This window comes from Tachypleus tridentatus, chromosome 6 (genome assembly GCF_004210375.1).
Source record: "Tachypleus tridentatus isolate NWPU-2018 chromosome 6, ASM421037v1, whole genome shotgun sequence".
NCBI lineage: Eukaryota > Metazoa > Arthropoda > Merostomata > Xiphosura > Limulidae > Tachypleus > Tachypleus tridentatus.
In genome coordinates this window covers 107834287-107850800 of record NC_134830.1, presented here as the reverse complement: position 1 = coordinate 107850800, position 16514 = coordinate 107834287, and the positions used below count along the sequence as shown (strand labels likewise).

Here is a 16514-nt window from a genome sequence, read left to right as displayed (position 1 = left end):
TGAATGACAGAGAAGTATGGGTGTGCTCTGATTAACTACACGATTCGAATTCTATGAAACTCCACTTTCGTGAAGGTTAAGACTCTATATCGATTAAAATCTATAATTCAAATAACACTTCAACGATGTCTTCTGGTAAAATGCGTCAAAAGTATTAACTTTGTCAAAATAATTCTGAAACTTAGATGATTTAATGTATAAATCTGAGTTTGAATTATTTAACACACTAAGATTTTAGTTAATATTACCTCCGTTTTTTATCTTGAATATTCGTTCTATGTACTTTATTGTATTTTAAAAAGATGACAAATCAATTAAATATTACTTAATCGTTTACTTAAATTTGTCATTATGATTTTGGCATTATTATTATTATCTTTAGTACGTTCAGGTAGAGTTGATCTATAAAATTTTATGCTGAAAACGTTAAAAGTTGAAGTCTATTTTTGTTTAGATTGAAAATGTTAGATCAATTAGCATACAATAAATGTTATAAGAGTGTAGTGCATTCAAGAAAGTTGCATTACCACAAAGAATCACATATTTTTAGTTAACTGTTTAAATAATAAAAATTTACGTTCAACATGAGTAAAGGACTTTCATAACCAGTAGAGAAATTACATCACGACTAAATACTATTTCATAATTTGTTATATGTGTGTACTGTTTTATTATCTATAACTTTTTCTGTCATTAAATATTTGTGGTTTTAATTTTTATACTGTTATCTTAATCATGCCAGTAAATGTTTGTGGTTATAATTTCTATACTGTTATCCTAGTCATGCTAGTCAGTGTTTGTGGTTACTTTTCCTACACTGTTATATTAGGCACCTAAGCAACATCGGTTGTAGTTCATATTTCTATAATGTTGTCCTAGTCGCATCAATAAATGTGTTTGTGGTCCTGTATTTTATATTATTATAGTAGTCCCACCAAACAACTAGTTTATAGACCCAGTTTCTGTTATGTTGTATTTAAGAAAGTAAGATTGTCTCTTTCTCTACTTTGAATACAGTAATATCATTATTGATACCAATATCAATATCTAAATCATAAAAAAACTTCTGTTACTGTTTTCAGAAGGTCTGTATTTCAACTATATTTATATGGCTGAGATCGTGAAACAACATTGGAAGCAAACTGACAAAACACCTAGGTCCTAACTGTCATATATCCTCGGTGGCTTAGCAGTAAGTTTAAGAGATAAAAGTGCCGAAATTCAGGGTTCATTTCCTGCAGTATTTACAGCTCGTAGGGTACATCGTAATTTGAGCTAAAGGCAAGCAAAGAAAAAAATAGACGGTTGGGAGTAAAATACCATCGAAGGGTGGTACTTCACCATACTTTGACAGTGCCAGTAAGCTGAAAGTTCGCTGTAAAAGTACCAGGTGAGATGTTTTGCTTTTTTTTTTTTATAACAAATCAAATCGGTCTAACTGTTGTGTCTACCTCGGGAAATCGAACCGCAAATTTTAACGTTGTAAGTCCGTAGAAATAGTACTGTCCCACCGAAGGACCCTCATATGAGAGGTACAAATAACATTTTAGAGTGATATTATTGTCACAATTATAGTATTTTTTCTGCGGACTAGGCTACGAACTTACATTATTTTACGTACTTTAGTATATTAACCATAGTAATGGAAATGGGATACGTTATCAGTGTTATATTTTCGAATGGTAATTTTTTTGTGATGTATTGTTACACTGGAAAAAAATAATTTTATTTTAATTTCTTTGCGTATGAGACGGCATATTTTTTCACAACTGTATGTTTTGTATCAGCAAAACAGTTATAAATAAAAAATATCACGAAAATGCTGATTGAAACTTCCATCTTGTCTGGAGTCTTAAAATGTTTAAGTCAACAGTACATGTTAGTAAGGTTTTGCGTTGCACGAAATCAAATACAGTATTTATAATTTAATTATGTTAAAACAATCATATAAAATTTTAATTCGGATCCTACTACGCTCATTAAGTTTGCGCAGTGATCCAAACAGTTATTCTACCCTAGGGTAACAATTCGCATTTTGTACGCATTGTTTTGAAACAGAGATCTCGAACTTATTCACCGGTGTATCTTGCGTGATTACTTTTTCACGAGATTATATTTGATACGAATGCAGTAATAAACGAAATATTAAAACGCCGGTTTGATATTTATGGCTCCAAATACTTGTCGAACATTACGTTAAAAGATATACTCGTTTAAAACATTTTTAGTTTCACAGATGATGCACAGAAAGAGAATTAATAATCAGGTTCGTAGTTGTACATGTTTAATAGTTCATACAAACTTGCATGTTAAAAGGAAGATCAATAAAAATTACAGCAATACTAATTAATAGTTTTTCAACTCAAAAGAATGGTTATCTAGTAATAGAAATTAAACATTTGATGACGTAAGCCTTATTTAATATTCAGAGCGTATGAGTTTCTTTTCATTTTATAGCGTTTTAAACAAGTGCAAAAAATTATTTTGACTTGCTTTTGTCGCACAGCGTAAAATAATCATGCTGTTTTAAAAAGCAGTATGCTTTACATTTAATTCAGACAAATGCCGTAGAAAATAATAATATCGCGCTACCTATTTGGAGCTGAATGTTAAAATCTCAAGCAAAGAAAAAACTAAACAAACTATAATTATATTTGGTTATGTTTATTGTTAGATTAATTTTGGTACAACCGTTTGGGTGAAACATTACATTGCAGTTATTATGAATACATCTGTCGATGCTTCAGTTATTACTGCACTATTGTAATTCTAAGTAATTGAGAAAAAATGCATAGACTGTAATAAAAAATTTGAAATTCTCTTTGTTGATAATAATATTATTATTATTTACCGATATTACAATGGTTCCATTATGGAACTACTCATAACGGTTGCAAGTTAGCCTTGTAGTAAAGCTCTGGATTCCGACCTCGCAAGAAGGGTTCGAAACTGTGTGATATCACAAAAAATTATGTACACTTAATGTGGGCATTAGGTGATAATGACTGACTGTTTTTCCTGTAACCCGTAGCTCCGAATTAAAGATGGTGACAAGTGTTTTATTAGCACGGCATTAAATACAAATTACAAGTACTTTCTGATAATGATTTGAAATATTATTTAGTAATAATAAGTTATAATGCTAAATACATGAGGACGAAGTGTTTAATCCTGAGGGTTATTCTCTTTTTATAGTATTTTTGAATAAACTAGTAGTAAAAATGTGAAAATATTATCAGTCATTCTCCTCATCTATGAAACAAGTGTTCCTCTCGTATTATGTATATGTGTTTTATTGTGTAACTATGCATAAAATATGTGGTAAATTATTTATTAGATAGTTAAAGGCCTGAAACTATTCTAAGAATCTACTCATTCAGAACAAAACTAATACAAGTTTATCTTTTGAAAATCACACTGTACAAAATAAAAATTGGTGAACTTGATAAGACATCAGTGTACATAGTTTAAACTATAAAGTTTTGTATGTAAACCTTTATACGAATTTTTCGTGAACAGTAAAGTTCATAGATATAAAAAAATGCCATACAAACACGACTAAATTGCAACGTTTTTTATTTCAGTCGATGATCATAGTAGATGATTGATTGGTTCTGACACTAATCTTAATTACTGAACCACTTCCCAAACACTGTGGTAAGATTAAATGTTGCTGAAACAGTCATTCTAACTTGTGTTAATAATCAAAAAGCTTAGCTTTAAGTAGTGGATCTATCTTTGTTTTTTTTTTAATTTCGCGCAAAGCTACTTGAGTGCTATCTGCGCTAGCCGTCCCTAATTTAGCAGTGTAAGACTAGAGGGAAGGCAGCTAGTCATCGCCACCCATTGCCAACTCTTGGGCTACTCTTTTACCAACGAATAGTGGGATTGACCGTCATATTATAACGCCCTAACCTCTGAAAAGGCGAGCATATTTGGTGTGACGGGGATTCGAACCCGCGACACTTAGATTACAAGTCGAGTGCCTTAACCACCTGGCAATGCAGGGCCGATGGATGTAGGAAAACACTCTACGTGTTTATGATGAACGATTAATGAATACATTTTCGGTTTTCTTTTACTAAATTTTACAGAAGAACCCTCATTAATATTTATTATAGGAAGGCAAAGTCAGTTGTATAGAAAATAATTTAAGATTTCTATTCTATAAAGGTTGTGTTAAAAATACCTCAAATAAATATATGTGATATTAAATAATACCTATAATATAATACCTATAAGGTGCAAACTGAAAATATTTTAAATAAGCATGAAATTACTTACCAACATCGAAATGATGCTAGTAAGTAGCTACATACTAATTACTGACATTATTCATAGATTAAAAACCATCCGCTGCTTGCTGTAATATATGTTATGTTTTCTTAAATAGATGGTGTAGAACGCAACTGCATAACTGAGGTCACTGGTGACATAGGCTAAAACAATTCGCTGTAACCATGTTCTCAACGAAGCAGCATAAAAAGTTGTGCACATACTTTATACTACAATACTGACCAAAGTTGCTTGTGTCATGTGTAACAAGTGTATCATCAAAGTGGATAAAACACTTTTATGTCTCATGATACTCGTTGTGTAGCAACTGCGACTTTTGAATGAGTTTGATTTTTTAGATATCCTGCACACTATTATAGGTTTTTGGTTGTTCTTTTCTCACAGACGGTCTGTAAGATCAACACTTCTCCACCACTGTTTTTTTTTTCATTGCGTCTGCACGCATTTGGATTTACAATATCATACTTGCACTTTACCAAAATAACACAATGAAGCTGAGAATGATGAAAAAAAGACACAATATTCATTGTTAATTACTCTAAGAGCAGTGTTTATTGGATATGCCTTTATTTCTTTCTCAACGTGTTCTCCGCTACACCCGGAAGGATATTAACTCGTATATTTGTGGCCCTATCTTTATTTCTCATCGTCATACTACAAAACTTTACCTTGTTCTGTTGCAAAAATATTTTTCGAGGATTTATTACAAGCTATAATGCTTTAGATTAACCATTATGTGTAGCAGTGATGAGATTTGTGGTTGCTTGAATTTTTGTGATCTCGTCCAAATTCCAAATGTATCCTTTTGTATGTATTTTCCACATACGTTATTACATTATATTTATAGCAGCCATATAACGTGAAGATACAACTTTATCAAAGGTAAGAATAAAGACACTCGGACTTTTAAAGAATTATGATGGTGAGCGTATTTTCTAGCGGGAGTACTTAAATGAAATACTATTTCTTTAACAGTCTATTTAAATATATCATTTATCAGAGACTATCAGCAGTGACAATGAAAACATTAACTGCTGACAACAGACCAGGGAACTTTTTACCAGATAAGGTTGAACATTTCAACAGACGACAAATTAATCGCGTCTCAGCTGAATGACTCCTTTAACACTGTTCACCATTTGATTATCACCACTTTACTAAGGATATTGCAAAAACTACTTATCTTAGATGCCATCAGGACAGCATTTTATCATAGGAACTGGAAGTATAATTTGTACTCAATGAATGTCTCAAAGGCTTGTGGCATGTTCTAAGAAGCCATACTTTTGCTGTTTTCAATAGTAACAATGACTTAAAACTATAGGGAAGGGAACACTCTAGGGACTTGATGACTTACGTTATTCTCAAGAAAACTGTCGGTCATTGGCTTGTTTAAAAGGGCAAAAACAGTAAAAAGCGCATATGGTTATCGTTTTGTGGTTCGTTTTTTACATGGGACATGAAAATGATGAGGAATTTTGCACTGTTTCGTTTAGAAACCGTTAAGCTCAAATCTACACAAGAGTCTGTATGTACGCTGTTCACTGCGGGTATTGAATCCGATTTTTAGCATCATAAGCCCTCAGACTTACAACTGAACAACGAGGTGGGTTAGCTATCGCACTATATAAACTTCTTTTAAATATACAAACTGTCATAATGTATAAAGACTATTTTAAATGTACACAACTTTATTATTACTGGGTCTACTAGACTAAACATAAAGAGTTAGTTTATAGGTGAATCTTCAACGGTTTTGACTAACTTATTAGCCTAACAAACAATTTTAAGATATATTATGCTTTAATATGTTTAGGTCTAAGGGTTTGGCTGTTACAGGCGTGGTTGTAAGAAACCTTTTTTAATTTTTTATAATGTTCAGTTTGCTTATAAATTATCACATGTATAACAATACTACACAAAGTAAGCAGGTACATTCACCTAGTTATGGAATAATCGGTGATTTCAGCTTTCTGTAGAAAAGCAGATTGTAATAGTAATTGACTGCTTATTACAATACTAAATTAACCCAGCAAAATAAATCCTTGAGAAAATACGGTAAGTAAAGTTTGGTTGATTGGCTGCGGGTGGGAGAGGTAATACAATTAACAGAAAGTCTCTAAATTAAAGGGTTAATAAAAAAAAGTATTAGATAACTAACAGACACTAGTGTTCAAATAATCCAAGCCTTCACTTCGATTACAATCAGTAATATTAGAGAAGAAGTTAGTGTTTGTTGAGCACAAACCTGTACAATGGGCCAAACGTATCGCGCTCAGCAGTAGGATCGAACCTCGCATTTTAGCAATATACCAAGAAATAAGCCATTACCTAAAAAATGCTATAGTTGCAGTAATAACAGAAGGTATTCCTCTACTCTGCAAAGAATATTTCTGTCAGCCTTCTCTACTAGCGAGAGAAAAATATATTTTCCATGAGCTGCTTCACTATCTGTAGAAATATGGTATATTTCCTCGATTTACATAAAAATATCTTTACTGGAAGTGATAATTACTGGAATAACAAAGGATAATACGAATTTGAAAAAAAGAATAATATATCACTTTGTATTTGAAACAAGAACACTGAAAAACATTACACGATACACCGTTTTATGCAAATTATATCGATTACAAATTCTCTGTTTAGTTTCCAACACGTATTTTAGTTTCGATATTTAGTTACCCTAATTTTAACTTTTTGAAAATCCTAAGTTAAACCAAATTATAGTTCTTTGATTAATGGGTAAAATACACATATGCTGATAAAAAAATCAACAAAGAAACAAAGTTAATAAATGCAGTATTTGTAGACATTGTTACCCCTAACTCCCTCTGCTCATACGCGTATCCCGCTGGTACAGCGGTAAGTCTACGGATTTACAACGCTAAAATCACGGGTTTAATTCTCGTTGGTAGATTCAATAGATAGCTCGATGTGGCTTTGCTATAAGAAAACACACAGTCTTCGTATGACGTTATTCGTGAAAATTATGTATGTAATATTTTGAAGCAATATATATATATATATATATATACATTGTTTCCTACAATCTCATATTATAGTAATGCACTATGGTAGTGTTAGCTGATAAATATTCAGTAGTTTTCGGACTGTTACTTCTGAAATGAAAAAGAAATAATATATAAAATGTCGCCTGTGATTTTGTTTTTATAATATGTGTTTTGTAGCTCTCTAATGTTCTCGTTGGTGCTTTTCTTTTTACTATTTTTAAATTCTTGCAGAGATTATTCTCACAAGGTTATGAGACTTTTCGAAAAGCGTATAATTATAAATTAAATAACATTTCTGTAAAGATTTTACAACAGTTTTAGGTTTTCATTTGGGCTATTTTCCAGTTTCTGGTTATTGCACAAAAATAGACTGTTAGAAATATAGGACAATTATTTCTATATTTTATCCTTTCTCCTCTCAAGAAATACGATTTTGTTCAGGGCAATCAAGAGGATTGTCAATTTGATGATTTTGGCTGCCTGGCGAGTTCTGCCTTACGGGTTGTTCAAAGCCGAACTTAAAGCTTTTAGAAAAATTGATTCACGTTGATAAAAAGCTAATCTACAGCTAAAAGTCCAATGATAATGACGCGGTTGATAAAACAAAAATCGAATAACTTGGTTATCCTAAATACTATAAACATCATGGGAATTTACCTTTCTATACTATAGAGTGAAACAACTTTTGATGTCTAAAAAATTAGCCCCCCGTTAGTACAGCGGTATGTCTCCGGATTTACAACCCTAAAATCAGGGGTTAGATTCCCCTTGGTGGGCTGAGTAGATAGCCCGATGTGGCTTTGCTATAAGAAAAACAAACACACTAAAAATTATATAAATACTACTAATAAAAAAATCTTTATGGTTTCTTGGTAATGTTGTAGAAAAGAGTGACACGTATTTCGATAGTGGCAAAAAACAAGTGATTTATATTAGACTTGTGAAGAGTGTATAATTAAATAAAGAACCACAAATTGCATAATTAAGTACACAATGCTGACAATGATTTATCGATTGATTCGTAAGCGTTGGTTACTTATAGATATTAAGGCATATAAGATTATGCACTTTGCTAGTTTTTAAACGTATTTATCTCTTTGGTATTAAAACTTCTTTTGATGTAAAGTTAAACAAAATCCACAAATCTGAAGTTTCCCGATGGTACGACGAAAAAGTTTATGTCAATAAAAGAGAAATTTGTTGGAAACCTTAACAGATTCTTAACTTGGATACTGAGTTATGTTAAACTCGCAAAATCCTAATGTTTTTTTATCGAATTGAAAAATCGTAAAAATCTCACGTTGACAATTAAATTTTCATGCGAAATACAATTGATGGTTTTAATTTCAAGTACTTACCCAAGAAATTATAAGATCGATATTATTTCGCTATGTCCATAATTCTCATTAAGAATGAATATTAATATAAAGCAACATAAAACTCTTATGTTAAAGAAGATTATGTTTAGTAATAAGATACGGAGATCACCACAATGGCTTGTACTGATGTACTAAAGTTTGTTAAAAAACAAAGTAAACATGTACTAATTATTAGTCAAGCACTTTTTCCTAAAGAAGTTGTACGATTTTAATCGGATTTATAAAAAAAAGAGGAGTAATTTAATATCATTAAAATAATTTACATTTCCTTTAAAAAGACTTTAGTTAATTAAATTAAATCCAGTTTCATGTGAAACTCAACGAGATATGTCTAGGAAATAGCGAATTTGTTTGTTTGTTTTTCATTTAAACATTTAATTTATTATTAAAAGTCCAAAACTAAAACATTCTTCAAAATATTTAAGTGTTAAATTTTCAAAATGAAAAAGTTATCGTACCGGTAAGGTTGAAAGTTATTAACGCTAAAATTCGGGTTCGATATTCACGATTGGAACAGTGCACATACCCCAGTATGTAGCTTTACGATTAAAATCAAGCAAACAAACAAAAACTTATTGTCATATTTCACGTATAAGAAATATAAGAGACGTATGAGTGCTTAATATACTCAAAATATCTCAAAGAGAGAAAAAAAAGATACGGACAAAAATCAAATACAGAAAACTAGGACATGATATAACTTTGAGAAAAGTATTACAAAAATTTAGGGAAAAATAAAGTCCTATTTCTGCAAGTTATAAAAGGAAGCACAATGAAAGGTTAAAAAAGAAATATTTAAAGGATTAAAGTTTAGATTAATTAAAGCTAAAAGTAAACTTATATTTTTAAAAACGAATGGTCATATATGTGAATGAGAGTTTACAGGTCTGGTGTGAAAGGTTTTATATTGAAGGTAGAAGGTTTGTTTATCTGTTCTGAATTTCACACAAGGCTACATGAGGGCTATCTGCGCTACCCCATTTATAAGTTAACTGTGTAAGACTATAGTAAAGGTAGCTAGCTAGTCATCACCACTTACTGGACTACTCTTTTACCGACGAATAATGGGATTGACCGAAAACTTTATAACGCCCCCACTGCTAAAGCGGAGAGCATGCTTGGTGTTACGGGTATTTGAACCCGCAAACCGCAGATTTCGAGTCGAGCGCCCTTACCACCGGGCCAGATAATAATTGTAATTAAATGTATGTGAAAGTCCAACTTTGTAAAACATGAGTAAAATATTTTTGGAGCGAGTTTGTGGAAGGTCAGAAGTTTACAGACATTACGCTAAGTTAGCTTCACTTTACACAATATCTTTTATGAAAGCGTTTCTCTTACACTTTTTACAATTGATGGTTAGGAAAACCTCAAAATAGACTTTTCACATGCTTTGCAAAAATAATAATTATTAAGCATTGCACATTACAAAACCAACTCTATAATGAAAGTCTGAAAAAAGGACGTTTCAATCTGCATCAAGTTCGTGCCGAGCACATTACTGATTTTATATGACTTCAGATTAAATAAATCGTCTTCTAAGATCGTTGATGTATCTCTCAAAGGTTTAATTTTACTGTTTTTATTGCCCTCCAGTAGTTCAGTTGTAAAACACGGAATTCGATACTTGTGGTGGGCACAGCACAGGTAACCGTATTTTGTGTAACTTTTTACTTAAACAACGAAACAAACAAATAAACCGCTTTATGTGTCTAGGCGTCGTTCCTGTTACTAATTTAAAATAAAATCCATCATTAGATTAAGCGATGCCGACGAAAATAATAAACTTTTGATAGACATATCATCACAAGTGGAAGCAAGTTTGCGGTGGGTGCTGACTGTTGGTTACACTCCATTCGGTCGATAAATCCAAAATCATGGACTGAAGCAGGTAACTTCGGTAGCTTTGCTGTGAACAAACCCCAAAACAATGAATTTAATGAATATTGTGAAAACAGTTTTCCGTTACTTCGTTTTGTGTATTATATATTACATTATTCTTAGACGCTTTTGAAATGTAGCACCTCCTTCGAGCTTCCTGGAATGTAAATGTAACACAAAAGAATAGTGAATTTCGGAACGAAGCTAATAAATATTGCATTAATTAAGCAGTTTTCAACAAATTTTGATTCAAACTGATGAGATGGACTAGTTACACGTGATATAAACAGCACCGAAAGGCTACATCTTTTAGTACGAGGTAGGGGGATTTTCAAACTTATAACCCTCAGTTAACCATACATTTTTATATTGGTATGCGGCACGCCTAATATATTCGCTCTTTTAATCTTGGGAGCGTTATAATGTGACGGTCAATTCCACTCTTCGTTGTTAAAAGAATAACAAGAGCTGGTGGTGGTGGTGTTTCTAGTTGTATTCCCTTTAGTCTACCACTGCTAAATGAAGGACGGCTAGAGAAGATAGCCTTCGTGTAGCTTGGCACGAAATAAAAAAAAAAAAACAAACTGTATCGGTAACTACCGGAAGGGTCAACACATTACATTTTAATAAGTTCTTTTTTACATTTATATTTTACCTCTTAGAATAATTTGATCCGGCATGACCAGGTGGTTAGGGTGCTTGACTCGTAACATAAAGGTCGCGGGTTCGAATTCCCTTTCAACCAAACGTGCTCGGCCTTTCATATTACACCCATTTCCACTATTCATTAGTAAAAAAGTAGTTCATTGATGTATTATGATGATTTGCTGCCTTCCCTCTAGTCTTTCAATGCTGAATGAGGGACTGATGTGCTTGTGTATGTGTGTTGTTTTAACAAAGCCACATTCGGCTATCTGTTGTGTCCACCGAACCATCGAACCCATGATTTTAGCATTGTAAACCCGTAGACTTACTGCTGTCCCAGAGGGTTACAATGGGGGACGACTAGCATAGATAGCCCTCGTGTAGATTTGCGCGAAATTCAAAACAAACAAACAAACTGAGTTTCTTTGTTAAACATAAGGGACCTACACAGTAATTGGTGTGTTTATTTGCATTATTAACGATATTTGTTAAGCGTATTATATGTTATTGAAGATCCCGTAAACAAAATATAATTACTCACGTATATTTGGCACATAAGTGTGTTTTGAAAATATATTTAACCCACAATTAAACAGGCTCAATCTACTTTCTATTATTGTAACCTACAAATGAATTCAGTGACTAACGTATTAAAGCAGCTGTGAGAAAATAATGTACATTTTGTTTAAACCATTAGATACGTTTTCAATACCGAATTTTCCTGGAAACAATTATTTCCATGAACTTGGCGCAGTAACTGAATCAGTGAACAGGAGATTAGATTGTGTTTTTTTTATTCAGTTTCCTTTACACGAATAGTTACAGAAGCATTCAGAATATAAAAAAACGATTAGGTCGGCTATGAATTTTAATCACTAAAAATATATCTCTACACAGACGTACGAACAACATATACAATTTCATAAACATTCATGTTTCGGGGCCGCAATGGCTTTATACATGAAAAAGTTGTACTTTACTTAACGTTAGATTACTGTTCCAGAATTTACCATGGGTCGTATTCACAAAGCAATTGCTGACCAGCAAAGAAGTTTCCCGAAGGACAACAGCAAGTTCACGGGTTTACAATGCTAAATTCTGGATTCGATTCACCGTAACGGACAGAGCAGATAGTCCAACGTGGCTTTGCTGTAATGCAAACAAATAAACAACCAACCAGAAGAAACAAACACTTTAAAAAATAAAACAACTGTTTGTTTCTTGTTAAACACAAAGGTCGACAACGGGCCATCTTTCTGTCTGAGCACAGCACGGGTATCGAAAGGAAACAACAAAAATATATAGACAGGTGGAATAGTTACTGTAAATGGATGATTCATGTAAAATGTGAACCACTAACCAAAATAAGTGAATATTTTCAAATTCGTAATACAGTCGCATTGGTTCTTAACCAGAAAACAATTTTTATACTTAAACCTGTCCACATTTAAAACATTTACAATACCAGCGGTATGTTTCTTTGTTTTTGAATTTCGCACAAAGCTACTCGAGGGCTAGCTGTGCTAGCCGTCCCTAATTTAGCAGTGTAAGACTAGAGGGAAGGGCAACTAGTCATCACCACCCACCGCCAACTCTTGAGCTACTCTTTTAACAACGAATAGTTGGATTGACCGAAACATTATAACGCCCCCACGGCTGAAAGGGCGAGCATGTTTGGCGCGACGGGGATGCGAATCCGCGACCCTCAGATTATGAGTCGCACGCCTTAACATGCTTGGCCATGCCGGGCCGTAATACCAGAGGTACTCTATATTGTTTTAAAATTCAAACTTAATCTTAGAGAATTTTAAATCGTTTTGTAAAGAACACGTTGTACCATTTTAAGAAGTGGAGTTGGGATTTTATAATAATAGAGCCTTATACAAAAAGCTAGATCAAAGACTCTTAGAGATCAAGTATAACAGTTCCTTATTTTAAACTACTGATCATAAAATAGGCAATCAATCAGCATTAACAGCATTATCCGGCATTTCAACGGGTGTTATAATATGACGGTCAATCCCACTATTCGTTGGTAAAAGAGTATTCCAATAAGCTGAACGTGGGTGGTGATGACTAGCTGCCTTCCCTCTAATTACTGCTAAATTAGGGACGGATAGCTCAGATAACACTCATGCAGCTTTCCGCGAATTTTAAACCAAAACAAAACTGGAAATGTCATTTTTGTTTTAAGTTACTGTTAACAATAGTGTGTTTATTTGGTTAAAAATACCTGTTTCAACTAAAATAAAAAAATGGTATGGGCAAGAAAGACCATCAGAGCCATGCTATAGAAATGTCTTTAAATTTTACCCCTAAGGCTTTATGTATTGTCTTTGTAGTACGATGGATGCAATCCTATGTCTCAGTGAATGTCAGTGAATAAAATGCATAAAACCCATTATGAAGCTTTGTGCTGAAAATAAAAGATAAAAAAAGCGATAAATGAAGGTAAGTGAACCATTCCAACGACAAATACAGGTACTGTAAATGTACAGCAATGGCTCGAAAAGGAATAACACAAAATAAGGGAAAGCAGAAATATATATGTTTGAATACAGTATGCCCTATTCAGTGTATACTGTAACAGAAAAGTTATTACTGTAGGATAGATTGAAAGAAATATATAATTGTTAGAAACTGAGGAGGAGTAAAATTACACTGGGTTTGAAATTTCAACTTTAAATAAGAAATTTCAAAATCATAAAAAAAACAAAAAAAACAAATTGACACTTAAATCGCTCTATTTCGGGCAATAAACCTACACTACGCTTTCTGAGGTTTCTAACCTAACGAATGGTACCTGTTCAAAAGAAAGTTACTCAATTGTAACAGTTTATGGACACCTCAAAAATAGCCCTGTCAAACTTTTTAAAATATTCATGTAACTTTTGCCATTCTGCTTTTGTATAAAATTAATTGCATATGTAGCATTATAAATTTATAGGCTGCATTTACTGTACTATAATGCACTTTTCTTCAGAAAAAATAATTAAAACTTTGGTAATTTCAAATTTTACGTGGTACGATAACTTAGTGTCAATGTTATAAATCGCTGTGTATATTTGTAATATTTTTGTCACTAGAGGGAAATAAAAAAAAGCTTTTAGTAACCTAGGGAAATGATAAATTAAATGAGAAGCTATTAGAAAGTATCAAAGTACGTTCAAAGATGGAGCTTACAAGACAATAATCATTGAAGTTCATAGAATAAACTAACCTTAAACAAACGTAAAATGTTCGCCACCATTACTGACACGGAGCTGGAAGAAGCTCCTATAACTCCAACAACAGGTTTCTGGAGATTCCGGATTGGTTTACGTCCATCTTCACATATGTACTGAGAAGCGTCCAGAGTGGTCAAAGAAGCCTTTACGAACTCCATACTTTGTTCCAGTGCATACGTGTCACTAGAGCAGGTGTTCAAGATAAACGCTCCTAAGGTAACATTAGGTAAAATAAGTGATTCTTTGTTAATTTGGTCCAAAGCATAAAGCATTGCTTCTAAACGTTGAATTCCTTTCTCCTCTTTGATATCCCCACATGGTTTACCATTTTTTCCTGTTGCCTCGTGCATGGGAAATAATCCCCCTAACACCAGGTCACCGTCTAACTTGACCTGGGCATTTCCAGTTTCACAGTTGACTGTTATTTCTTGACAAATTATAAAAAGGAGCAAAATGTAAGGATTCATGGTTATTAGTCACAAGCTCCGCGTTTCTTTATCTTTCTATATTTATTGCTGGGATAGACTATTATGTCTTAGGGAAGTAGGAAGATGAAAGAGATTTTAATAAAATTACCTTATTTAAAGGTAATTTTACAACAAATTACTTTAGAATTCAAAATTCATACAGGAACATGTGAAAAATGGGATATCATAAATCTCATAAACATTATGCAATAAACCAAGGACTCGACAAAGATTTCTTCAATTAATCTAATATCTTGAAGTTTGTTCTAACTGCGACTCGTCAGATAGTACTTCACACACTAAAGCCAGGAAAGCAGATAACGAAAACACTCTGTCTCGTGCCAAGCCTTAGCCAGACAACTATTGCGCAAACTCAGTGTGTACACAAACGAAACCGAACAGAAAATGTTACAGTACTTCATATTGTTGCTACAAAATCATAGTTGAAGTTCGAAAGCTAATAAACTACTCGCGCCAGTATTCTGGATATTTAAACTGTTTTGTACAAACAAATCTATCAAAAGAGTAAATCGTTATCTGAATCTGTTAACATTATGATGTCTTGACATGTTGATGTGTTTCGATATTTTTTATTGCTAGAGATACCTGAGTCATTTATTTCATTGTGTTCTCTATGTATTATTAATGTGTTGTTAAATTGGTGTTGCAGCAAATATATGAACTTTTTTTAAATATCCATATATCACTTCTACTATACAAATCTTTACGAATTTGCTGAGAAAATGCAGTGTAGAAATGGTTTCATCAACTTAATGTTCTTGTTAGCGTTCTTACTTAATACACAGTATATAACTGTGTGTATTAGAGCTTGTATTTGGTGTGACCAGATCTTTGAATTTTAATGATGTATTTGTAACCAATAATCACAACCTACGATTGTAAGTACTGCCAACTCAGAAATAAAAAAACACTAAACGTTGCATTATAATCACGACCCCTCCCCTCATAAGTAGATGAGCATAAGCTTGAAGGATTGTAACGCTAAAATTCGAGTTTTGGTATCCTTGGTGGGCAGAGTACAGATAGTCCATTATGTAGCTTTGTGCTTAACAGCAACCAAACCGTAAATGAAAATATAATTGTAATGTGCAGTATTTTAAGTCTCACTAATCTTTTATTACACATTGCACAGGTAAATATTCTATCTTTATTGCTTGATGCACACACTAAAATCTAAGTAAACTATGGAATTTTTTTTCTGGTTCTTCAACTGAACAACATTAAATCTAGGTAATGCATCTATTTGTACCTTGTAAAAATATACTTGCAGCATAGACATGCTTAAGTAAGGAATTCAAAGATAATTTTTTCCATCACATTGTCATACATATCTATTATATATTCTGAAAGAAGAAAAATTTCACTAATATTTCAACCGAACCGGTATTATCTCACCACAGATATAAAAGTGAACCATGGTTCCTGAATATGTTTCACAACATCGCATTTTACAATTTTATCTAAATCAAAGACTCGGTTGAACATAAAACCACATTTCTCGTTGCTCCTTTCCACCCCTAATTTTTGTGATGAAATATAATATCTTTCGTTAAGCATTTGTCACCATCAGGTGCAAAAGCTTAT

The 16514-nt window shown here is 32.8% G+C and overlaps 1 protein-coding gene across 1 annotated transcript in view; it reads right to left on the bottom strand.

Annotated features, from left to right (window-relative positions):
- LOC143253265 (metabotropic glutamate receptor 3-like) overlaps positions 1-15212 on the bottom strand; it is an 80479-nt gene extending 65267 nt beyond the window's left edge. The window contains exon 1 of the mRNA XM_076506831.1: positions 14436-15212. Coding sequence (XP_076362946.1) covers positions 14436-14909 — 474 coding nt within the window. The 5' untranslated portion in view covers positions 14910-15212. The remainder of the gene's footprint in view (positions 1-14435) is intronic.
- Between the last annotated feature and the right edge of the window lie 1302 nt (positions 15213-16514).